This window comes from Pavona decussata, unplaced genomic scaffold (genome assembly GCF_977016875.1).
Source record: "Pavona decussata unplaced genomic scaffold, jaPavDecu1.1 SCAFFOLD_100, whole genome shotgun sequence".
In the NCBI taxonomy this organism is placed as follows: domain Eukaryota; kingdom Metazoa; phylum Cnidaria; class Anthozoa; order Scleractinia; family Agariciidae; genus Pavona; species Pavona decussata.
The window spans coordinates 3,167,501-3,192,500 of record NW_028145515.1 but is presented as its reverse complement, the minus strand read 5'-3'; the positions used below and the strand labels follow the sequence as shown (position 1 = coordinate 3,192,500).

The 25,000-nt window shown below is 40.3% G+C and overlaps 1 protein-coding gene and 2 pseudogenes across 6 annotated transcripts in view; all 3 read left to right on the top strand.

Annotated features, from left to right (window-relative positions):
- Nucleotides 1–2,735, top strand: part of LOC146472359 (uncharacterized) — a 3,076-nt pseudogene extending 341 nt beyond the window's left edge.
- A 2,739-nt stretch (nucleotides 2,736–5,474) lies between these two features.
- Nucleotides 5,475–8,881, top strand: LOC146472358 (uncharacterized; annotated as a pseudogene).
- Nucleotides 8,882–12,629: 3,748 nt separating this feature from the next.
- LOC146472356 (uncharacterized) overlaps nucleotides 12,630–25,000 on the top strand; it is a 69,994-nt gene continuing 57,623 nt past the window's right edge. For 4 of the 6 annotated variants that reach the window (XM_085119713.1, XM_085119714.1, XM_085119715.1 and 1 more), the window contains exons 1-3: nucleotides 12,630–12,724; nucleotides 17,177–17,270; nucleotides 24,174–25,000. The exon at nucleotides 24,174–25,000 is cut by the window's right edge and continues 414 nt beyond it. In XM_085119713.1, the coding sequence (XP_084975839.1) occupies nucleotides 24,217–25,000 (784 nt within the window). In that variant the 5' untranslated portion in view covers nucleotides 12,630–12,724; nucleotides 17,177–17,270; nucleotides 24,174–24,216. The remainder of the gene's footprint in view (nucleotides 12,725–17,176; nucleotides 17,271–24,173) is intronic. The other 2 variants (XM_085119709.1, XM_085119705.1) reach the window with 1 other exon arrangement.

Sequence of the window (25,000 nt, the reverse complement as noted above, 5' to 3'; positions counted from 1 at the left end):
TACACTCGATAAGCAGACGAAAGGCACCGAGAACCGGCGTGGAAGTAGCAAGCGAAAGTCTTACACAGTAGACTGAGTTCAAGAAACAAACCCTTGACTTATTGGACTCTCTCGCCAATTCAAAGAATAAGTGGAAAAAAGTGGCTGATGTAAAGCAAGTGAGTAAATGCCTGGTTGTGAAGTGGAACAAAGCAAGGGAATCAATTTTAGCAGAAATCTCTAAAAACAAACACAAGAGAAATGCAGGCAGTGCAAGAGAAGCAAGACGCAGGAGACAAATGGTTGGCAAGAAAGCCCAGAAAAGTGAGAAATACCCTTTGGCTGCTAACCTTCTCATCACTGAATTTAAGCTGAGGCGCGCAAAGGGCAGCAAAACATCTAAGCTTTGGCTTAAGACTAAAATGAAAAAGAAAATAGAGAGCTGTTATGGGAAAGAAGAAGCAGATAAATTTAAGGCAAGCAACAATTGGTTTCAAAGGTTTAAACGCAGACACAACATTTCCTTGAGAAGAAGAACAAAAAAAAAGAAGAATGCAGCTAATGATGGCAGAGAAACAATACAAAGGTTTCATAGAGACCTAAGGAAGGCAGTACAGTCCAAACGAAGAAGGGACACGTCGTTTGTTGCAGATCAAACATATGGTCGGTGGCTCCCAAAGAATAGACTAAATGTTGACCAGGTCCCATTGCCATTTGTCGTGGAACAGGATCAGACATATGAATTTGAGGGAAACAAGCAAGTCTGGATCTCCCAACCAGGATCGGGCCTAGACAAGAGGCAAGCGACCCTCCAGCTATGCATTAAGGCACAGGGAGAGCAAACAGTCAAACCTGCCATAATTTTCAGGGGAAAAGGAAATGTATTAAGTGCTGAACAAGAGAAATATGATGCAGATGTGCATGTTTACTTTCAGTCTAATGCATGGATGGATGCTGAGGTCAACTTGAAGTGGACAAAACATACTTTGAAGGATGGACTTAAGGATGATTTTAATACTGAGAAAGTGTTTTTTGCAGATAATGTTGGCTTCCAACAAGCACAGGCATTCCATGAAGCATGTAGAGAAATAGACTGTTCACAGTCCCCCTATTTTTCCGTGGGATTCTCGAGACCGGTATGCTTCGATGGAGCTGCCGCCATCTTGGTTTGTAAAAGCGAGCGCGATCTGGGGAGACTGTCTAAACTACCGAGGGGAGGGGAGTGGAGTTTGGAGGCGGCGGGAAAAATAGGGAGACTGTAACAGCTTCTCACTGTCTCGTGTTCGAGGGGCGTGCCGAGACTTTGTCGCCTCGACTAATTGAATCAAACAAAAAATATACTCCCCAGAGATAAACATGTCAAATTGAAGGAAATACGATAGTACTGTTTCTGTACCATTTCGAAACAAAGTACAGTTGCGAAATAAAATGAAGTTGCGAAAGTCTTTCGAGTGTAGGCTTGAAAATACAGTACAGTACATCAGCTATTTGCAAAGTGAATTTCAATACAAGCGGAACACATGCAGTGAAGCAAACAGCGAAACCTTCAGATACATGCCGCATGTTTTGTAACATTTATTTTAAAATAGCAGTCGGCGATTTCGGGAAGAAAAACAAGTACATTTCCACAGAAAATTTGTTTAAGATCTCGGAAAGAGCTGGAGTTGCCAGCATTCCTCTAGCCGATCTTTTTAAAGCACATCGATCTTGGAGTTGAAGTGGATCCACAAGATGGGAAATCTTCACGTCTTTGCAAAAGCGCTTGCGAGGAAAGCCACGATCAGCAACGTTTCAAGCGCTTTGTGTGTGTTGTTTCGCCCCAGAGAATTGTTAAAAAAAGTCGTCCCTACAGTTCGCCATCTACTTCAAAGCAGTCCAAAGAGACGGAAAGCTGCAGTCTGCCGCCTGCCAAACGTCCGCTGATTTTCAACTATCAGACCTCCGAGCCGACGAGACAAACGATAAAAATCAAAACATTCCCCACGGTCTTCACATTACACGCCAGCCGTAACCGGCGGTGAAAGATACGTCAGTCATGCTGTCAACGCTTCAGAACTACTATTGTCTAATTGACCAATGAGGTGTTGCCGTTGCTGGTGCAACGGGCCTTTGGAACGCGAGACGGTGAGAAGCTGTTACAGTCCCTCTATTTTTTCGCTTCCCATCCCCAACTATACTAACACCCACTCCCGCTCCCCTCGGTAGTTTAGACACTCTCCCCAGATCGCGCTCGCTTTTACAAACCAAGATGGCGGCGGTTCCATCGAAGCATACCGGTCTCGAGAATCCCACGGAAAAATAGGGGGACTGTGAACAGTCTAGTAGAGAAATGAACACTATAGTTTATTTGTTACCTGATAATCACACAGATAAAGGTCAGCCAGTTGATGCAGGATTTGGAAGAATGATGAAGCAAAAGATTGGAGAGGCAATGCAGATGTGGTTAGAGAAAGAGGAAAACCTGGAAATGTGGCACGACAAGATCTCAGCGAAAAACAGAAGGATCTTAATGACACAGTGGGCTGGGCATGCATGGAGAGAACTGGTCTCCAAGCCAGATTTCATCAGGAAACTCTTCGAGAAAACTGGCTGCCTGATTACGGCTGATGGTTCTCAGGATGAGAAGATAAGGCCACAGGGACTTGATGCATATACCTTTTAATGTAAATTCTGGACACTTCAAGAGCTCCTTGGAATATGGACAGGATATGAACTATGTGTGGTGTACTAGAGAGAATATATAGTATATTTTTCAGTGGGAGTTTATCATCAACTCAATTTGTTTCTGTTACAGAACTGCAGTTCTATATATTCTATAAAATACGGTAACAGTTTATAATGAAGAACAAACCATATATTATACTACAGTATTGTCTACTCCGTAAAAATTAAGAACCTAATCAAGAACCTACTTAGCCTAAAATGCCAGTAATTACCCCAAAATATAAGAACCTGTTTTGCCAAACTCTAAAAAAGTAGGTTCTTACACGCGAGTTTTTACTGGATAAGATTTAAAATTTGGTATTCAAAGCTAACAAAAATTGACTTCTGTTAAGAAACATTTATCACCAAAGACACTTATCGGGCCCGATAAGTTACCGGGACTTTCGATAAAAGGGCCCCTGGTCGGTTAAGACTGACAATCCCAGGGCCTGCTCTTTCGTTCTTGTAAACTTAGCCGCTTCGACTTCCTTTTGACCCAACTATCTGCCCCTGGGTCTCCGAGGATGAAGTTTGACCTTTCAGTCTCGGCATTGCAAAACGGCACCATCTGGCCAGTGAATACCAAATCTCTTCGCCGCGAGCCGTCCATTTTTCATCGTTTTAACTGTCGAGTGCTTCTTAGAAGTTATTCTTTCGATTTACCTCTTCAAAAGGGTTAATTGTTTTTTTGAAGACGGCATGTTGGAATCTAAAACTTTAAAACAATATGGCCACGTCACTGGAGAAGCCTTTTCAGTTCTACCGAGAGATCACTAGGACCTGAATAATCACAATAGTAATTAACTCCCATCCGATTCCTCCTGACATACACTAAGATATTGCATTCTGATTGGACCGTTTTTGTTTAAGACAACGAGTTAATAATTGAGAGATGCAGATTTCAGGCTACCATGAAGAAAAAAATCGAGCCCATTTTAAGACACGTGCTTCCCTCAGGGCATCACGCGTAATTAGCGAAGACGATAAGGTTTGTAATCCGTAGTTAAACAATGACGAGAACTTCCGGTATATGTCAGAATGTTGTTATCTCACGGTATCATTAACAGCTAAATATAATCGATTGATAACTAACTGCTAAAAAGTCATCATTTTATGCAATCAACGATCTCGAACTCCAATAGGTGATCAGTCATTCAATGTAAAGTTAACGCTTACATCGACTCAAGCATCCTGCGTAACGCGCTAAAAAGCTTCTTGTTTGACCATAATTTAGGAAAACCAGCTGTTAGTCTACAAGAATAGATACTAATGTAAGGAGGAAACTTTTAGGGCTCTTTCCAGAAGCTGACTAAGTTTTGTCTTGTCAACGTCTTTTATAAGTCCAGGGAAACTGATTTAGGATAAAAATTATAGTAAGATTCCCATTTAATGATATCCACAAACCGTTGTAATCCGTGCACTGTTATCGAAGTTGCGTGGCCATGTTTTTCAGCGGTATGTTTTAAAAGACATACCGTGGGCGCATTGCTTAAACACATGCTTCCGTTCTCCATCATGAATATTCAGAATTCTGCTGTTCCTGGCGCTTTGCAAACCTGGTCCTGTAACTTTGTGCATCGCCTTTTCAGTATAGCTTGAATTCCTTGATCTTGTTGGGTGCCTCTGAAAGCTCAAAGAAACCTTTGAACAGTTAATATAAACTTTCACATGTAGCATGTAGTTTGTGGCGCCGCACAGCTTACAAATCCTTTCACCGTGCTTAAGGCAAGTATTAGCCATTATACGAGAGTAAACTAGGACACTTGATTTATGTTTTAGCGAACGCAAGGTTCAAACATACTTAAAAGTCATTCTAGCGAAAGACGGGATGAATTCAAAGCTTGGTGGGAAGTCGAACCAGACATGTTCCAACGAGATTTTGGTCTTAAAAATGCCGCCTGGCTGATGCCTGCCTAGATGGTCCTTGAGTTAGGAGTGTAACATATAATAACTATAAACGACACTATCGAGTATTACAAGCGCCGCTTGATCACCCAAGAAATCCTCGGAACCAAGGCTGCGAGTATAATTTTCATGTTCTTGGAAATTGTTTCGTGCCCATTGTTCTTCGATGCCAAGGTAAAATGTTCTCAAATATTAACTGAGCCATTATTTCACCGCTTAAGGATCGTTTAAATTAACAAAACAATGAACTAAAGCCAATGACGTGCCCATCCAGCGCGGTGATGCTACAAAGAAACAACTCAAAACAATGCTTTATTTCATTATGGGAAAATGAAATGGCTGATTTGTCTCAGTTTAAACCTTTTACGGTAAAAGTTGATTGTCTGCTCTGTGTTGTTTTGGTGGAGCATGGTAATGAATTTCAGTTTCCCCATTATTATTCTTCATTAACTAACAGATTGCTTACATTACTCAGTTTATCTTGTAGAAGTATTATAATAATACTTAATTCATACAATCAATAATAAATATACCTCCCAAATAAAAGAAAAGAAGGAAAGAAAACCTAAATATAAATAAAATATTAAAATACATCATAACACGAAGCATCGCTGGATCAAATTTAATAACGCTATCGTAGTACTGCATACGTACATAAACTAAAATAGGTTCGTTCTCGTGACTCTCAAAACTCAAGACACCTTAGATAAAACAATCCGTGACAAACTCTAATCAGAACTATTTACTGATTCAGAAGAAAGATGCGCAAATAGTTTTATTTGGGCCTTTCACGCATGCGCAAGCGAATCGATTTGCGACTTGCTGAAATGCATGTTTCCGTTTTACTGTATGACGTGTTAGCGCCATGTGTTTACATGTTTCAATTTAGTTCTGCTAAATGTACCGCGGAAGTATCACTTACGATCCATGGTTTACAACGATACTGCTAGTATCAAAAGGTTCATTTACCTTTGGCCTGTATTATAACCAAGATTTCCAAGCTCAAGCGTGTGTGGTCAGTTCAGTAAGGATTTGTGTGGAGCCCATACTAATTTACTGACGGAACTTATTATGTAGCAAAATGAAATTTTGGTTCAAAAAGACTGAAAACCGTCTTAGCTAAACGATGAAAGCCAAAGAACAGAGAGAGTACAACGCAGGTTAAACACCGAGCTATCATCATCCGCACATGCACTGATTGCAGTTTCCACAAAAAAGGCAAACACATTCTAGGACCCTCAATCGAGTGCAACTTGCAATTTAACCGCTAAAATCCTTTTCTTTAACGGAAAAATGAGTAGCAGTACCTTGATAGAGTTGTTTGGTCACATCGTGTTCAGTTTTACAAGAGGAGTGACAGAGCACTACAACCCAGAAGAACCTGAATTCACTGCAGAGTCTTTTGGATACAATCCTCTGGATAGCACAGGCCGAGAATGGTATTATCAACCTGTTGAAGAGTTTATTTACCAAGAATACGGCAGACAAGCTACAGCACTAGACTGTCCAGCCTCTAGTGGAGTTAAAGTTATGGTTATTGATGCATGCTCCCCAGAGGAGAACGACGAAACGCAGGAAAATGAACAAGATGAAGACAGTGCCATGGATTGGAAGCGACTGAGACCATCAGCTCTGCGAACAGTTTGTAAATCAATGTATATTGGAGCTTTGATTTCACTTCTTGCTGCTTTCTTTGTTGGTACACTATACATCCTGGTCTCCTACATATGCTATAAAACTATCCAGGACTGTCAATTTTACAGACAGAAATCAATTCCAATAAAAGCGCAATGGGCGAGGACAATTTCTCAAATTATCTCTAGTACTCTAATGTACATTTGGTTCTTCGTTGACATGCGATTTCTTTTCCGACCTTTTCAGCTGAAGGGAGTGAAAAGACATATGATCCTGGTGAGTTTCCTTACATACGGTTTGGATGCGGTATATCGAGTTGCTCTACAAGCACTAGGCATATCTCATTCCGACATTTCCAACTTACAAAAGATTCCGCTCAACGTTATCTTCCTTTCTAATATTGGTTTGCAAATATATATTTTAACAATTCACTTCTGCAGAGGATCCACACGACAGAAGCTTACTTTCTTCTTTCAAATGGCTACGCCCACTTGTTTATGTCTTATCGTTGTCATGATTATAACGTATTGTATTTCAGACCCGCGTACAACAAACAAAATAGTGAAGGGAAATTGTTAATCGCACTCTTCGCTCCTCTCATTGGAGTAGTTGCCAAGGTCATCTCGCGAATTTCTGTTCAGCGGTTACGGAACACTACCTATCCGGGATATTTGTTTGTCTTACTTACACCGTTCTATCTTGGCACAGCGGTTATGTTTCGAGTTTTACAAGCGGAACTTAATAGTTTACAATCCATCGCTATTCTTGGTATAATTCACGGCGCTGCCGAAGTTATAGAGCGAAGCAGCATGGTTATAATTGATCACATTTGTCACACACTATGGAGAAGACAGCCAGCTCCTTGGGGAAGTTTTCGCACACCTCGTCGTGAGAGACTTGCGGCTGATCTCGCCATTACAAGCATGTTGTCTGAATCGACTGCCATATTGTCTGTTAACGGCTACTTGTTCTTGTATCAATTTGTTTTCTTAAAAAACTACACCATTATAAAATTGCTGGAATCTTTTGCCATCACTACCTCAGTACAGCTGGTGATTGAGTGGTTTTTCACCAGCGTGTCTCTAGCAATCGAGACTCGTTATCAGAACATGGCTGTCATGGCCGTTTGGCTAAAACGATGGAAAAGACACATTTTTGTGGCCATTGCGAATGGTATTCCATTTACTTTGTGGGCTAGCACTAATCTCTTACTTATTGTACATGGGCGCTTTCAAGAGGCTTTAAACGAGCGTTGTAAAATGCCATTTAGTTGAGAGGAGCGAGGTTTTAATAATGACACTAGTTAGTGCAACCTCTTAGATTTAACTCCATTGCATGCATCATCGGCTGCAACTAGTAGGAAGGGGGGTAGGGGGAGGGGGCAGAACTTTCTACTCTTACGCTATGGAACTGTCTAGAACATTGTAGTAGATGATGTAATTATGATGTAATGCTATACAGATAGTTGTGTTGTAAGCTCCCACAACGTTCTAGAATACAGCCGACTCCCGATAACTCGAATCTTCAAGGGAAATTGAAAAGAGTTCGAGTTATCGAGAGACAGAAACATTTTATAGAAAATGACCTTAAGGGAAAGGAAAATTGGTTCGAGTTAGCGCGAGGTTCGAGTTAGTGAGGGTTCGAGTTATTTACGCGTGATGCTGTACATGATTTATTTCTGTTGTAAGCTTTACAGATTTTTAAAGCTATCCTTCCTTCGCAATTGAAATATTGCGTTATGGTACTCGAGATAATACCGGGAATTTCGTTCTGAAAACGTCATGACAGGGTGACTCACGCGCTATTCAGGGATACTGATATTTCCTATTTATCTATTCGCATACCAGAAATAGCTTTCGGTAAACGTCATGACCCAGGGCATATTACATATCTTTCTAACTGGTGTGTAGTTATTTTGGTTGTAGAGACTCGATTCAAATGTTCGAAATACTGGCTTTTCACGCGTGATATACAAGGATCAAAAGGGTTGGCACAAATTCGCGTTTAGGGTGTTTCCCTGACCCCATCCCCTTACAATGTTGAGCATGTATAAGACAAATGCCTTGTGGACTTCAACACTGTTATGGGGGAGGGATGGGGTGAGTAAGATGCGTTTTTAAACGGACAATATGGCTTCTTTGGTCAGTCACTCTAAATTTGCAGTTAATAACTTACATTACTTTGTAACATTCGTCCCAAGCTTTTTGTCCACCACTGTTGATTCAAGAGAAGGAGGAGTCCAAGAAACGCCTTGTGTGAAAAAGATCAAAATCGTTCCTATATCTGGGTTTGGCTCGTGTTTAATTGGTAATTTTAGAAAGTTTATAGAACTTATAAGAAACAGAGAATAAAAGGGAATAGATCTTATTATTAGTGCGCTACTGAAAGTAACTTATGGCCTTTCACAGTGCAATACCATAGGATTAAAGATTTCCTTCTCTTTTAATTTGTTTACACACATATATATTTTACTTACCACCACTTATTCATAATTACAAAATTGCACTAGTCCTATATGATTAATTTGTTCCTTACATAAAGTGCACTTTTACATAAATAACAAAGGACTTATAGTTTACAAGAATAATGTATAACAACTAGTGAGTGGGGAGGAGACCCCGGGAAGCTAAAGGCTTGTATAATAAGGTATCCTCTTGATATGTTTTCATATTCGACTTCTGTTAGTCTCTAGCCTGCAGAACAAGCGTGACTTTTTTACCTTTTTCAGGCGAGCGGAGGCTATACGAGTCACGCCCCTCCCGTCGTGCATGACTCGCGCTTGCCTCCGCTCGCCTGAAAAACGCAAAAAAAAAAAAATCACATTTGTTCTGCAGGCTAGTTAGTCTCCTACACTGCCGTTCTTTGTGTCGTTGCGCAACGCTCATCCCCTCTTAACTATCACAGTAGAACCCTGATATAATGAAATATTTACCAGGGGACAGAGAATATTTCTTCGATGTAACGGGGATTCCGGTTAAAAATGAAACGCCTTGTGTGAAAACCTTGTTGTGAGGAGTGTTGCGTGACGGCACAAAGAACAGCTGAGTAGGAGACTGATGACATTTATTCGTTTGTATCTCCAGGTAGATTTTCATTTGGGCTTCTGGGTTATGTTCCTTATATCGGTGATTTGGTAGACCAGGTGTTTATTATGTCGGAGTTCTCCTCGGTCATACATTGTGCTGTAACTTTGGTGGAGCCAAAAATCAGTTGCTTCTGTTATACTATTGGTGGTTTTCACCTCACACATCGTCACGCAAGTAAAAAAATTAAATCCTCAACCATTCTATAGATAAAGTCAAGAAATTGATATTTTGGAGAAGAGTGATACGTAAACAACGTGTGAAAGCCACGGGGCTGTGTGATATCTCATAATCGAGTTATTCGAGAAAATGTACCACGGAAAATTACAGAGTTTAGTATGGGACGCCATGTTGGTGGACATCAACATAGCCACCAACATGGCGGCCGGAAACCAGCAAAAACATCTGGAGTTCACTTTGGCTATTTCAAAGCCTTTCTTCTCCCTGCTGAACTTTCACACATTGACATAGACGTTTCTATTACATGTTAGCTGATCAGACCTAAAAAATCACGAGGCAAATCGATGTTTTCATGTACGTGACATGTTTAGAGCAGCTGAATCCTTCTGTCACGCAGTACGCAAAAATCTAAAATTCAAACTGCTCTATTTTCAAAACGAAGAATGCTATCCTGCTGAAAACAAGCAAGCCGATTGAAATTTATGTTTTCTTTTATGTGATGAAGATAAAAACCCAAAATTGCGTTTTGTTATGAATTTCAGTTTTTTATGACGTCACGTGAAAACCAAGAATAAGTACGTAAATTATGATCATCCGGGTGAGTGTAGTCCTGAGAAGAAATGTTTGTGGTGACTTTGATTGACGTTTCGACAACCTGAGCGGAAGTCATCTTCAGCGTCACTTTACTCTGAAGATGACTTCCGCTCAGGTTGTCGAAACGTCAGTCAAAGTCACCACGAACAGTCCTTCCTTGAATACTACAATTGTCAGTTATGTTGCTACTTTAAAAGTCCGGGAAATATTCAGGGATGCCGCTAAAGCCGCCCTCTACATGTTTTGCAACACTTTCTTGCTCCTACTTCCCACTAGCTCCTGCATCGTGACATCTTCAGATCCCTTGACCACCCTCCAAGGACATCCATGATGATGTTGTACTGTTGCACTTCATATCCTTGATATTGCTGCTTTAGTTCCCATCTTAACGGACTGTATTTTAAGGTCTTCTCCGCCGTCTTCTTCGTGCGGTTGATGACCTATGACCTCATTTCAGGAGTTATAATCCGCTTTGTCTGATGGTCGCTAATGCGGGCATAGACTCTGTTTGCTGTCACCTCTTCATGCACTGCAAATACCGGGACATCTCAGAATGCCTCCTCTACGGAACGCAGTCCCCTGCCTCTCTTCTCTCTAGGCAAGTACAGAATGGAAGTAGAACCACAAGGATGTTTCCTTCCACTCTCGACTATTATCTTGCGAGCCTCCATGTCTATTTTTCTCAGTTCTGCCAAGGGTCAGTGTTGTGTCCATATCAAGTAGCTCAACAGAGGCAGCACCAACTGATTCTACGTAGATATTCCTTAGCCGCACACTCCAAAGACAACTGATCTTCTTGTATTACGCTTCTAAGACGCCCAAGAACTAGTACTGTCTAACTTGGTCCAGGTCGGGAACACGCGCACTACCATCCGGTCTTGGCCCTGATGCATCATGGGTTTGACCGCCCCTTCCCTCCTCCCCCCCCCCCCCCCCCACCCCTCGTTCATGTACCACAGTACATTTCCGCACATTTCCATTTGAGACCAATATCTCCCATTGCGCTCTTGGTTGACTTCATAACTCAATTCAGCTTGTACTCTGATGACGCAAAGATCGTCATGTCATAAATTTACAGGCGATCTGTCACCTTTGCGCAGATCGGCTAAGATAGCTTGTAACCCTCTCTGGCACTGATCTTCCATGCAACGGGATTCAAGCAAATTGTAAAGAGCCTGGGGCAGAGCGCGTTTCCTTGAGGTAAGCCCTTGGAAAACTTGATTGGTCCAGATGTTTCACGCCCCTTGCTTTGTAGTCGTTACCACTCTTCTGTCCCAGATCTTGTTTAATTTCTGAACTGTCTCTGACAACCAGGCTGGAAAACAGTGCAAGACCATCATCTCTCTTAGCCATCCGTGATCTAGGGAATCGTAAGCCTTTTTGACATCTATCCACACCACACTCAGGCTACGCCTTCGCCGATGATCGACAACCTAAAGCCACTATCCTGTTAATCAAGAGATTGTCAACTGTCCCACTACATCCTGCGCGAGCTCCCCTTTGTGCACCCTCCATCAGTCCGTCTGCGTCCAGGTGATGGTCAGCTGGAACCAATAAAAATTGGTGGTTTTCACCTCACACATCGTCACGCAAGTTAAAAAAATAAAATCCTCAACCATTCAATCGATAAAGTCAAGAAATTAATATATTGTAGAAGAGTGATACATAAACAACGTGTGAAAGCCACAGAGCTGTGCGATATCTCATAATCGAGTTATTCGATCGAGAAAATGTACCACGGAAAATTACAGAGTTTAGTATGGGACGCTATGTTGGTGTCCCGTCTGAGGGACACCAACGTGGCGGCCGGAAACCAGCAAAAACATCTGGAGTTTACCTTGGCTATTTCAAAGCCTTTCTTCTCTCTGCTGGACTTTCACACATTGACATAAACGCTTCTATTACATGTCAGCTGATCAGACCTCAAAAAAAAAATAATAATAAAAATAAAAACACAAGGCCAACCTTCTGTCACGCACTGCGCCAAAATCTAAAATTCAAACTGCTCTATTTATGCTATCCTGCTGAAAACAAGCAAGCCAATGGAAATTTATACTTTCTTTTATGTGATGAGGAAAAAAGACCAAAATTGTGCTTAGTTATGAATTTCAGTTTTTTATGACGTCACGTGAAAACCAAGAATTATTATTATTATTATTATTATTATTATTATTATTATTATTATTATGACATTTGTATTTTCTTTTGAAAAGTTTGTGCTTCGACAATTAGTCTCGAAATCGGAATGAATTGTAAATAGGTTTTAATAGTTCTTTTCTCAACTTTTAACTTGTAAATAACAATTTCAGCTGCTTGGTATATGTTAATAAAGATTATATTATTTATTATTATTATTATTATTATTATTATTATTATTATCCTCATCAAATTATTTTTCTGTGGTAATTAATCACTGACCACACCGCGCGCGCAATACTCCCGCCCCGTCCTCTCGTCCGGGGCAAATTATGTCGCGCTGGGGGCGTCGGTGCCATGTTTCCCACAAATCCCTGCAAACTTTGCAAACCCACTTCCGCCTTCGTCGCGTCGGTTTTGAGTACCAAGGTAGTCTCGCACAACTTTGAAGGAAAACAAAAACTGATGAAAACTATGGAGCTGTTGTAGTGGAAGATCGAAACATACAGGTAACTCTGTTTTAATATAGGTTTCTTTTTGGAAATGGAGTGGTTGCAGTGTAAATACGGAATCAGCTCGTGTCGAACTTTGCTTAGCGACCGGGGAGCGACACCTCGAGTTCTGTTAATCTTATTAAGTATAAGCGACTGCAAAGTACCTTAAGTTTCCCAGTCAAATCACGATAGATGGACCTCTAAAAAGCCACCACCACTCGCAAGCTATCGCGACCAGTTTTAGGGCAGCTGATCGGGTTTGAAACTGCAGCTTTTACAGAGTTTTAGCCTGCTGTAAGCTAAGCGATCTGCCTGTGGGCACGTCGTCACATTTTAAAACTATTTCGGCCTGCGGTGGTATGACGCTCTAACCGGCTTATCTAGCCCAAGGATCTAGCCCAATATTTGTGATGATAAAAGCCCGCTGTTAAATGTTCTTACGTTTTGTTTCTGATATCTGATGTTCGCTGTGTAACATGGAACACAGAAAATGAACCACATTTTGTCACGTAATTGTAATGTAATGCGCCGATCAACTCGAAACTTCAACATCCCCCCCCCCCCCCCCGGGCAAACCCCGGGCATTTGAACTTTTGAAGATTGGATCGTTCAAATTCCCGCCCCCTTGGGCCAAAATGGTGTTCAAATGCCCCACCTTATCGTCGGATTTGTCTGTCAAATGCCCCTCCTAAAGAACAATCATTGCCGGCTCCTGTCATGAGCCACTACAAAAACCACAACTTTAACATTGAAACCAATGATTGGAAATTGAATTTATTAAGTCGGACAATGTCAATCAGCAAGTGTAACCTGTTCTAACTCCGAAACACGGCAAAGGTTGTTTAACGAGAAATACATAATAACATATTTAAATTGAGTTAGCTGGCTACGTAGACTGTTCGAGTGGCAGGGTATTCTGCAGTTTAAGCCAAAGCGGCGGTTTTTCATTCGACAATGTTTTTTTTTTCTTTAACTGTTCACTGCTGTTTTATGGCTATTTTAAAAACCTCTGCAGACACAAATGCAGGAGAAAGGCGCAGCTTGACTCATTGCATAAGAAAAACTAAATTGTTTTAAAAAGAACTAGAAATACATATTAATTAGTTAGCCGGCTACGTAGAATGTTGTTCGAGTGGCAGGATATTCTAGCGGTTTTTCATTCGACAGTGTTCAGGTCTTTCACTATTCACTGTGGGACAAAGCCACAGCTTGACTCATTGTATAAAAAATCTACATCGTTTATATACAATGTATAAAAATAATTAATATTTAAGCACTCTCACTTTTGAAGACCTTTTTTTGTAAGCTTTTTTTGTAATGCTGTATCTCTTCCTTTAATCTCTTCCATCTCGTCCAAACACGTGTTTATAGCTATTAGCAACTTCGGCGCCCCCCAAAAAAGCGATTTGAAACCCGACATTTCCGGTTCAATTTTTCCCACCCCACCCAGGCAAGGTCAAATTCCCCACCCCCGGGAAGGCCTTACCCGTCAAATTCCCCACTCCCGGGCACAGAAAATAGTCAAATGCCCGGGGTTTGCCCGGGGGGGGGGGGGGGGGGGGGGATGTTGAAGTTTCGATTTGATCGGCGCATAATTTAGATGAAACTTTCAGTGATGGGTTCCCTAAAGAAGGTGATGTTTAGACTTGTAACTTTATACAGTAGGTTTTGTAGCTCTCATGAATGATAGCATAACTTTGTAACAGTAATTGCTACTAAATAAATATTAAAGGCCCATTTCCACCCTTGTTTCAATAGGGTCGTTTGTTTTTGTTTTGAAATCGCACTATTGTTAAACGGTGCATTCCGATTGGTCAACTATTTTTATCGAGCTTTCCTCAGGAAATCCATCGGGCTGTGTTCTTGTAAAAATGCGCTATGGGTCTTGTCAAGTAAAAACCTACAACTGTAAGCTTATTTCTTCATCAAAGCGGATAAATCCATTTACATTTTCTTAATTAGGTTTGCCTAAACAAACTTTTACTGGTCAGTCATATAATGCAGAGGAGCATGAAAACTGTGGAGAAGATGCAATGTTTCAGTGACAAACTATCCAAGTGAAACATTTATTTATTGTTGTTATCATGGCTTCTATCTTCAATAGAAACCTTTTTCCATCTCCTCTATCCTGCCCATTTATAACGATTTTATGGAGACAGAGGCCCAATTGTAAAGTTGCCACTGTCCTCAGAAAGTTGGTGGTTGACAGTGCTGATCGTGTTATTGGCAAACGGTAATATTCATTGCAATAAATCAAACATAATATATATAGTGTGAACTCAGATGCATCATACATAAATTTTCATAGACTTGCTATCTGTATTTTCTACAGTTCTGTTTCTTCCGCATTATTTTCTCACTTTTCCAGGGGATAGAAAAAGATTGAAACAAATTAAAAAACCACTGCGGACAGACATAACTCTTGTCTTCCAACATGACAGCAGAAAGTAGCCGGCCTATTGTCAGACACTCTTTGACTTGAAATGGCAAAATTCACAATCATACATATATAAAAGTACTGTAAGAAAATCTGCATAGATAAAAAGAGAATGCATTTACACAGGTCTAGATAGCTGGATTGAAAAGGCAGGGATAGAAAAGGTTCAAAGGATTGTTGTGTTGAGGATTTCAGTAATTTCATGTTAGAACAAATTCAGATCAGCCACTTAATGCATCATAAGGATGGAAATGGGCCTTTAAAAGAATATTGTTGCTTAGCCCTAACAAAATGATTTAAAGTAACAGGCAATTTAACAGGGGAACAGAAAGAACCAAGTCCAAAGTGGTCTAATGGGGAAAATTACTGCAAACTCACTGGCAAATTGTCATCAGTAGGCAGTGAAATGGCTGCCTGCTGAGGGTTGTTGCTTTTTTTATTATTAGTTCAGCAGTTTGGGTTTATAGACTCATTTTTCTTGGGGGTGAGAGGGAGTGAGGCGTGGTGGGGTGGGAGGGTGATACTCCTTTATATGGCCTGAATAGGGTATAGATATTAAGGCAGGGGTAAACCTGAAAGCTGTTTCCACGCTGCTTAAAATCGGTTTAATGGAAATATCTAGCTCACGTTTCAAGCAATCCAAAAACTCTCTGCTTATCCCGTGAATCTATGTTTTGGGGTGTTTTGTGAATTTTTAGGTGAATATTTTTGGGTATATTTGGTAAAATTGAGAGATATAAGAAATATTGAAGATTTAGTGAAATTTTAAAACTAGAATTTGTAGTTAATAATTAATAGACGGATACCAAGTTAGTCCACTAGAAACCTGGGGTGCACTTGCGTGGGTATCACTTATCACTTTCTTTTATCTCTTCTTCAAACCTCTTAAAATTCCATTCAAATTCACGTTTACCCCCATCTTAAACATTTTGGTCTGAAAGAACTGGACAGGTATGAATTTAACAGAAATGGATTTGAATCCTGCAGGTCTAAAAATGGGTACTGGAAAATGAATGGTTTGGTGTGAAATAGGGTCACAGTTTGGAGAATCTAGTCTTACACCCATAACAAAAAATTCTGACATGTACTCCCCTCCTTCCTCCACCCCGTGGGGCATTTATTTTGTGCTGAATGTTCCATAGAAAGTGATTCAAATTTTGCACCCCAGCCTATGGTTGGATAAACTTATAGTACCACAGTGACCTCCTTTTGTAACTGCATGACCGTCTTCTACAAGTCAAGAGTAACCACATGTTTTTCTAGAAGGATTGGTAAAATTGAGAGATATAAGAAATATTGAAGATTTAGTGAAATTTTAAAACTAAAATTTGTAGTTAATAATTAATAGATGGATACCAAGTTAGTCCACTAGAAACCTGGGGTGCTCTTGCGTGGGTATCACTTATCACTTTCTTTTATCTCTTCTTCAAACCTCTTAAAATTCCATTCAAATTCACATTTACCCCCACCTTAAACATTTTGGTCTGAAAGAACTGGACAGGTATGGATTTTACAGAAATGGATTTGAATCCTGCAGGTCTAAAAATGGGTACTGGAAAATGAGGTTTGGTGTGAAATAGAGTCACAGTTCGGAGAATCTAGTCTAATACACCCTCAACAAAAAATTCTGACATGTACTCCCCTCCTCCCTCCACCCCTTGGGGCATTTATTTTGTGCTGAATGTTCCATAGAAAGTGATTCAAATTTTGCACCCCAGCCTATGGTTGGATGAACTTATAATACCACAGTGACCTCCTTTTGTAACTGCATGACCATCTTCTACAAGAGTAACCACATGTGTGATAAATGGGGAGGGGGGCGATATGTTTTGTTTGTAACATCTCACATTATTGGTCGAGAGGACAAAAGAATGAGCAACAAAACAATGCGTTCAAACATACTCAAAAAGGCGGTAAAGCCACAGGCTATCTGAGTCTAGTGACACTAGAGCTTAGAGCTCCCACATCCCCCACAATACTCAGCTAGCTAGATTCAGCTAGCCATGAATTTGTTTCATTTTATTTTTTAGAACTAAATTGTGTTCCTCAATTTGAATGAATAATTACCACTAGTGGAGAGATGCTCGAGGTGAAAATGAAGCAATAAATGAGGCACTGAAGCAGGTATATAATTTATATCCCTATTTATGTTTTTGTATACCAGACCAATATTGTACAATTCCAATATTATTAATACTACCCCTTCTCAGGGGATGGTTAAAATAACACCCCCTTAGAAACAAACATCCTCAAATGTAAATGTAAGCTGTTTATAGTGTGTTTCAAGAAGTAGATTTTGTACAACTTTGAAGTTAACCAAAAAAATTAACTAAAATGTTGAATTTGTCTCAGTTTGAGCATGCTACTGACAGCCGTATGACCTGACTAGAAAGTGAAAAATGTTTTGGTCTGATTTGAAATATGAGAGCAAGTTTACTTACAGCAAATTCACTCAAAATAATGGGAAAAAAACTTGTCTCAGTTTGCTTAAACTTATTCGCCTGAAATAACTGTCTGGAAGGCCCTTAAAACCACTTTGGGCTACGGTCCAGTACACTTTGTCCTCCACATTGAAGGTTAGGCCAAGTGTTCAGTAATGAGGCCTGCAGTCCCCTTTGACTTTTCAGCTGCACCCAATTATAAAGAAAAATGTTAAGAATGATAATTATGTCATTCAGTGAGTGACTTGCGTATGCTGGGTAAAAGGAAATCCAAGTGCCCCTATCAGGAGTCAAACCTATAATGACCTTCAGATTACTAGCTTGGATGCTCCACCACTGAGCTACAGGAGACTCCTAGGACCTTAAAGGCCATTAAACAAGGTTTATATGGCAAACATCTTGCACACTGCAAGGATTTGAAAAAAATGATCTTCTCTCCAATATTTGTCAGTACATGTATGTTGTGATGTTCATGTTCATGTCGTTATGATGTGTTGCTAGTGTGAATACAGTCAACTCTCTCATAAGCGACCACCCTTGGTGCACGACAAAGTGGTCGCTTACGGGAGGTGGTCGCCTATGGGAAAGATCAATAAAATAAGCCTAATGCTGGACTGATAAATTAATTACCTAAAAATATTACCCTATAGCAGCTAAAATTAGGCAAATAGAAACTAATTTATTTGATTTTTTCACATTTAGTCATTCTTCTGACGAAACTTTGTGTAACATTTTGGAACAGATCACTGTAACAATTCCCATTTACCTACAGATCTAATTATAGTAATCTTCTCTGTCTGTAAACTGTCAGTTGTCCGGGGAAGCGTCATTAAAAATTGATTTTTTGTTGCTTCTGAGTAATTATTTACTCAGATTCTAAATACGCAAATATGTTGGGTGGTCGCTTACCGGAAACAGAAAACAGAAGAATATGTCAAATTTCTGGCCCAAAAAGTGGTCGCGGTCCCTTAGAAATTTAAGTGGTGGTCGCTTACAAGTGAGCTCTTGAGACAGTATTTAACTGAGAAACAAAACGATTGTTTACATAAGTGGTCGCTTACGGGAGGTGGTCGCTTTGAAAGAGTCATGTACCTATATTTAAAAAAAAACTTATTAAGCACCAGTTGTGTGGTTTCTGTAAAATTATAGTTACATCCACTCCAAGGCCAAAACTGACATCACAATGTTATTTTTACAAACTGACATAAAAAGAAGATCATCTTTTTCCTTATGTCATGATATGCTCCTTTTAATGTCATATGCTGTTTTTGTTCACACTGGAGTCACATTACATTAAAATAAACATAAGGTATCATTTTGTTTTTGCGTGGCCTTGCTGTTATGTCGTTATTTTATTAGATTGAACCAGTCAGCGTCAGAAACTAAGGTCACTGGAAATTTTAAGTAGGGAATCTCAAAGGCCAAAATGTTTCAAGCAAATTTTATGAGGCAAATGTGTACATGTATGTGTGAATGGGTGGGTGGGGGGTTTGTGACTGATGGGGATTAGAGAAACTAAAAAGCCTATGGACTAGTGAGAGGAACACACACCACTTAAGACTGTTGATGCATTTGGACATCTATGGTAATTTGCTTGACAAGAGGTTCAGAAAATACTGGCCCATAACCCACACGAAAGGTTACTGGAAATTTCCACTGGAGGATTTATAGATCCCTAAAGTCAAAGTTTTTAAGGGTAAACATGAAGCAAATGTGGGTTGATGGTTCGGAGGTCTAACCAAACCCTCTCTGGAAGGGGCTGGGTATGGATACATATTTCTGATTTTTATGTAAAAGATCAAACTCAGCCTCTCCAAACACTGGTTACCAAGAAGATGACTATTGGTTTGATTTCTTCTGATTAAGTGGGCCTAGGCCTTAGGGGCAATATTCATAAAGCTATAATAAAATTATATTTATTATATCTCTCAGTTAGTACGCACAACATGATTGGTCAATTTTGTGGGCCGTATTCCACTGTTTGACCAGCTGAACTTCACCTAGGGTCTTTTTGGGCATGCCGGATTAACCTCAGAGATATAATTAATATCTTGCTAACCTTGTTTTCTCAGTCCATACTGTAAGTTAAGGATCCTCATTTCTCCCGATTGATTTATGAGCGCTTGGGCCATAAGTCAACAGGTAAAAATTTGGTCTGTAACTTACAGAATAGACCTCAAACTTTGTTAGTATTTAAGAGGTATGTATTTTTAGTATAAGATGGGCCCTAATTAGCATTACTTGAACACAAATGCCTGTTGTCTAGAGACAATACATATACTTATTAAGATTTATGTTTACTTGGGAGGGCCGCATGAATGTGCATGCCAAACCCCTGGCTCCTGTCTACAGACATACATTGTATCACTGCTGATTGCACCCAAAACAGTCCTAGAAAATAATTAGTAATTGTAACTATAAACAGTGAAGAGTGGAGTTTGAGACAGCCGCAGCCTGGGTGAGACTTGCAATGGCAGAATCCCTTTTGTAGTCTCACAAGAATGAAGAGAAGATCACTACAAGATGACATTTCAGCGGTTCTGTAGTTAAGCTTTATTTCGCAAAATGTTTTGAATCCCCCCCCCCCCCCCAATCCGGAGGGGTATACTCCCTCTAATGTACCATATAAGGCACAGCCCACAATTGTTACTTTTTTCAGGCTAGAGGTATATAAAAGGGTAGGGCATGGTGAAGAACAGAAATTAAAGGGGTAGGGGGACGTGTCATTTAAGTATTTAAAATGGCCCACCAAAAGTAAACACTGGATGTCTACTGTATGAATGTGAAGGAGTACCATTTTCTGTGGATGTTGAGGAGCTAGTGTGCAAGATGTTTGTCACATGAACTTAGTTCAATGGCTTTCCTCCCATAAGTCTGCTAGTGTTCGACAGTACATTATCTGGACTAGATTCAAATCTTTCTGGGAGGAGTGTGTGTGCAGTGTCACGGACTTATAAAACCCGTCTTTCTTTAATATTATTTTCTTCACGTAATCTTTTATTTTTCGTTATTTGCCACAGTAAGTAGTAACATTTGACAGTCCAAAGCGTGCAAGTGTCTGTTACAAGCCAAATTTTACTATTTATTGTAAAAAAATAATTTTCTCCTCCACTGAAAATAATTATTTAAATTTATTCGCTTTAAGGTTGCACACCTCTTTTCTGGTTTGTAAATAAAAGAGGTTTGCCTCAGACGACTGTTGTTGAGGGTTAATGTTCAATACTCACCACTTGTTCGGGTCGTGAAGGTGCCCACTAGTCAATTTGGTGCAAGTGGTGAAGCAGTTACATTTTCGTGGGGTTACATGATGTTGCTTTTAAATTTTAGGGGTGGATGTGGAAAAATGCATCTCATTAGGGAGACTTAAGTTATAATATCAGTCCGTGTTTGTAAGGCAGATGGGCCTTTGCAATCAGTTGTTGACTCGCACGAGTCGTACGAGTGGACAGAAGCATTGTCGAGTCGTCAAAGTAAATTGTCGAGTGGAAAAATGCATCTCATTAGGGAGACTTAGAAAATACCAGCCCCTGTTTGTAATGGAATTTAGGTCACTGGGACTGGGATTTGGTCACTGGGAATGGGAAAAAATGTCAAAATGGGAATGGGATAACTATTTTGTAACCATCCGCCATGACCAGTCAAGACATCACTCGTATTTCCTGGGGTTGAGAAAAGTCAAAAAAAGTGTGCAAGCACCTTGTTTGTGACGATTTTTAGTATGAGCCAGCGTCCGTACGTTTTATTTCCCGCCGATTGATTTGCGGTCAACTATATTTGTGTACAGCGGTGTGTGTAAAGCCAAAAGTCTACAGAGCATGCGTACAGTATTTCTATAATACAAACAACATTTTCTACTCAAAATGTTGTTTTACAATAACTGTCCAAATTCCCGCGCGCTGATTGGCTCGTAGCTATTGTCTATAAGAGTACAGACAATAAAAATGACGTCAGATGTAACGCGCGCGCTTTTCTCAACGAAAAAAAAAAGCCAATTCCGCTCGTACTTTTTCCATGTTATTGTAAAAAACAAATCGACGGCAGTTTTCTATGGTCTATACTCTTATAGACCATAAAATGACGCCATAAAATGTCCAAAACTTGGCAGTGAAACCACTCGCCTGCGGCTCGTGGTTCCACATGAGTTTTGAACATTTTTTGACGTCATTTTATGGTCTATAAGAGTATAGACCATAGAAAACTGCCGTCGATTTGTTAATTATACACACCGAGAACTGTAAACTGGAATTACCATTGGCTTGTTCAACAATCCAGATGGAGTAGAAATCGAATATTCGTAGAATGTGTGGCACTGAGGAATCGAGTAGACGAAGAGGATTTGCAGGTTTTGCTATCGAAGTATTTTACATTGTATAAGAGTGACAGGCCTGCACGACTCCCTCGCGGGTGTTTTAGCCTTTTTTTATAATTTGGGTCTCACGAGTATATCTTTGATTGGCCGCCCTCTTTTGTAACATGAGGTGCAGGTCTTTGTAGATTTGTTTGAGGATTTGTTTTAAGTTTGGTACTGCTGGGTGGTATTGGGTAACGAAAGGCAAGATTCGTTTGTTCTCCTTTGGTTTTTGAAGGAGTGCCAGTTTCCTGTTTCAAATTGCACTTCTGAGAGGGTCCTTTGAACAAGGTTCTCGGGATAACCTCTTTTCCGTAGGTGTGATTTAAGATTTTGAAAATGCTCTTGAAATATTTTTTGTAGAATAGTTTGTTCTGAGAAGTCTCAGAGCCTCGCCTTTAAAGTGCGTACGCACATCAAGAATTGAATTGCTTCTAAATCTTTCGCCTTTATATATGTTTGTACCAGAAATGTCGTTTCTGTCGTTTCTGAAACTTCAGTCGTAAATTTAACTGTGGGGTGGTGTTTGTTTGCTTCCTCAATGAACTGCATTATCTCCTCTCTGTTTAAAATCGAAAGGGGAAAAATGTCGCCTATATATCGCTTCCAAATGAACGGTTTTAATGTGCTTTGGTTTAAAATCTCCGTTTCAACCTTAGCCATGAAGATATTAGCAAAGACGACTGCCATTTTTGTACCCATGGCTGTACCATGGGTTGTAGGTAGTGCTTTCCATAGAACTGGAATGAATTTTCTTGGATAACTAGACTTAGTGTTGGGTCGTATTTAGAAGCTGTAATTTTCTGGATGCGAAGAGAAAAGAGCTCGTATGTATAATAATGGGATTTTTTCTGTATTCCACTAGTGGGAATGGGATTTGAACAATGGGAAGTGGGATTTGGAAAAAAAATGGGCTGGAAAATGGGATTAGTCCTCCCCCCCCCCCCCCCCCTTTTCAGGACCCTCTTGTTAATCCTATTTGGTACTCAAACAACCTGTTTGCTTACATACATGACTGTATATACTTAGTTGTGTGTCTGTTAATTGTTCATTTTATTCAGTTGATATTGATTTAATGAGTTACCTGCATGACCAACTAGATTTACTTATTGTAATATTTAATGTGCAACCGACGAGTCTGGTTCTTGATAGTTATCTTCGAGCCCCAGCCACTAGTCTCCGTCAGTAGATTTACTGTTTCATTAGGCTGCAAACATTGAGGGAAACCAAATTAACTGGTTTCCCGAGGGACCAGTCATTAAGTGATTTGTTATATAGCATAACAAAGATCTTAAATAGAGCAGGATCCATTTGCAAACAAAAACAAAAGACAAACAAAACTTTGAAAACCGCGCTGAATATTATAATAACATCACGCCACCCTCGCTCGTGCTCTGTTTACTTGCAAAAACGGTCAGCTTTCGCAGGTAACAGTTCACTGTTACCCTCTGACGTCATCGCTTTCTCGTCGTTACGCACTCGTTGGCTGTTGGCGGCAAACAATGCTACTATTGAGAGTGATGTATTATTCAGTAATGACACATGTAAACTCCGAAAAAGAATTTCCGAGTGCGCCTAACGGGAGTCGAACCTAAGGCCTTCCAATTACTATTTTGGATACTCTACCACTGTGCAACAGAAGTCTCTGGCAGTATGCAGGATGTTTGTCCCATGAACCTAGTTTAATGGCCTTAGCTCCCACGAGTCTCCTGTTGCACAGTGGTAGAGCGTCCGAACTAGTAATCGGAAGGTCTTAGGTTCGACTCCTGATAGGAACACTCGGAATTTCTTTTTGCGAGTTTGCCTGTGTCATTACTGAATAATACATCATTCTCATTTGTTCACCAGGCTTAAAAATTACATCACAGTTCTATTGTTAGATGTCATGCGACTATGAGTTAGGTAATGAATGCGTTCGCTTTGGCGGGAAAGTATTAGCTATATAAAAATCGTTTTTTGTGTTTGTGTGTCAACGAATGAGCGTGGTCTTCAAACGAGAGAACGAGTAGCGAGTGGAAATACGAAGAGTGGAACTGGGGAGAGACGCAGGCTCGCCCACTTTCCGGGTGAGGATCAGGATCCAAGCTTTTGGTGTTCCGCACCTTTCCATTGATTTAAGAGAAAATAAGAGGAAGAAAAAAAAACCACTCCGTTGCATCTACTGCAATAATTTTCTTTTTTAATGCAAATACGTGGCTGTTGATTATATTTAAACAAACATATTTTTCGTTTATATAGGGGTTGAACACTCTGGCCTGAAGTATCTTGAACATGTTTGACTATGGCATCGGCTACACCCGAATCTCAAGGACCTGGCCAACCTTCTGGACCGAGCATAGTCAAAATCACCATTTTGGGTTCTGAATGGGGATCAAGCAAGGGAGGTCTTTCCACCATAAACAGAGAGTTAGCCATCCAGTTAGCGAAATGCCCTGATGTGGATATCACTTTCTTCGTACCAAAGTGCAGTGAAAAGGATAAGAATGAAGCCCACAGCCACAACGTAAGGATTCTTAAGGCCACACGGCGGCCTGGTTTTGAAGAGCTGGAATGGCTTATATTTCCACCAGAAGATTTGCAAATAGACGTAATCGTTGGCCATGGGGTGAAACTCGGTCGTCAGGCACAAGTTATTAGAAGGACTCACAAATGCAAGTGGGTACAAGTGGTACACACAGACCCAGAGGAGCTAGGCATGTTTAAATCTTATGCAAATGCAATTTCAACGGGTACAGAAAAGCACAATGTTGAAGTAGAGCTGTGTGAAATGGCCGATTTTGTAGTGGGAGTTGGACCGAAGTTGACCGAGGTCTTCCGCTCCTATCTCCGCTGGAGTCAAAAGGATCAGACTATTTTCAACTTCACACCTGGTGTTTTTGATGAGTTTACGAGTGTTGAACAGGTTGCCGAAGAAAGGAAACATTGCACTGTTTTGGTGTTTGGCCGTGGAGACACTGAAGATTTTGAATTAAAAGGATTTGACATCGCAGGAAGAGCTCTCTCTTCATTACCTGACACTCATCTTGTATTTGTTGGAGCACCCGATGGAAAACACGATGAAATTG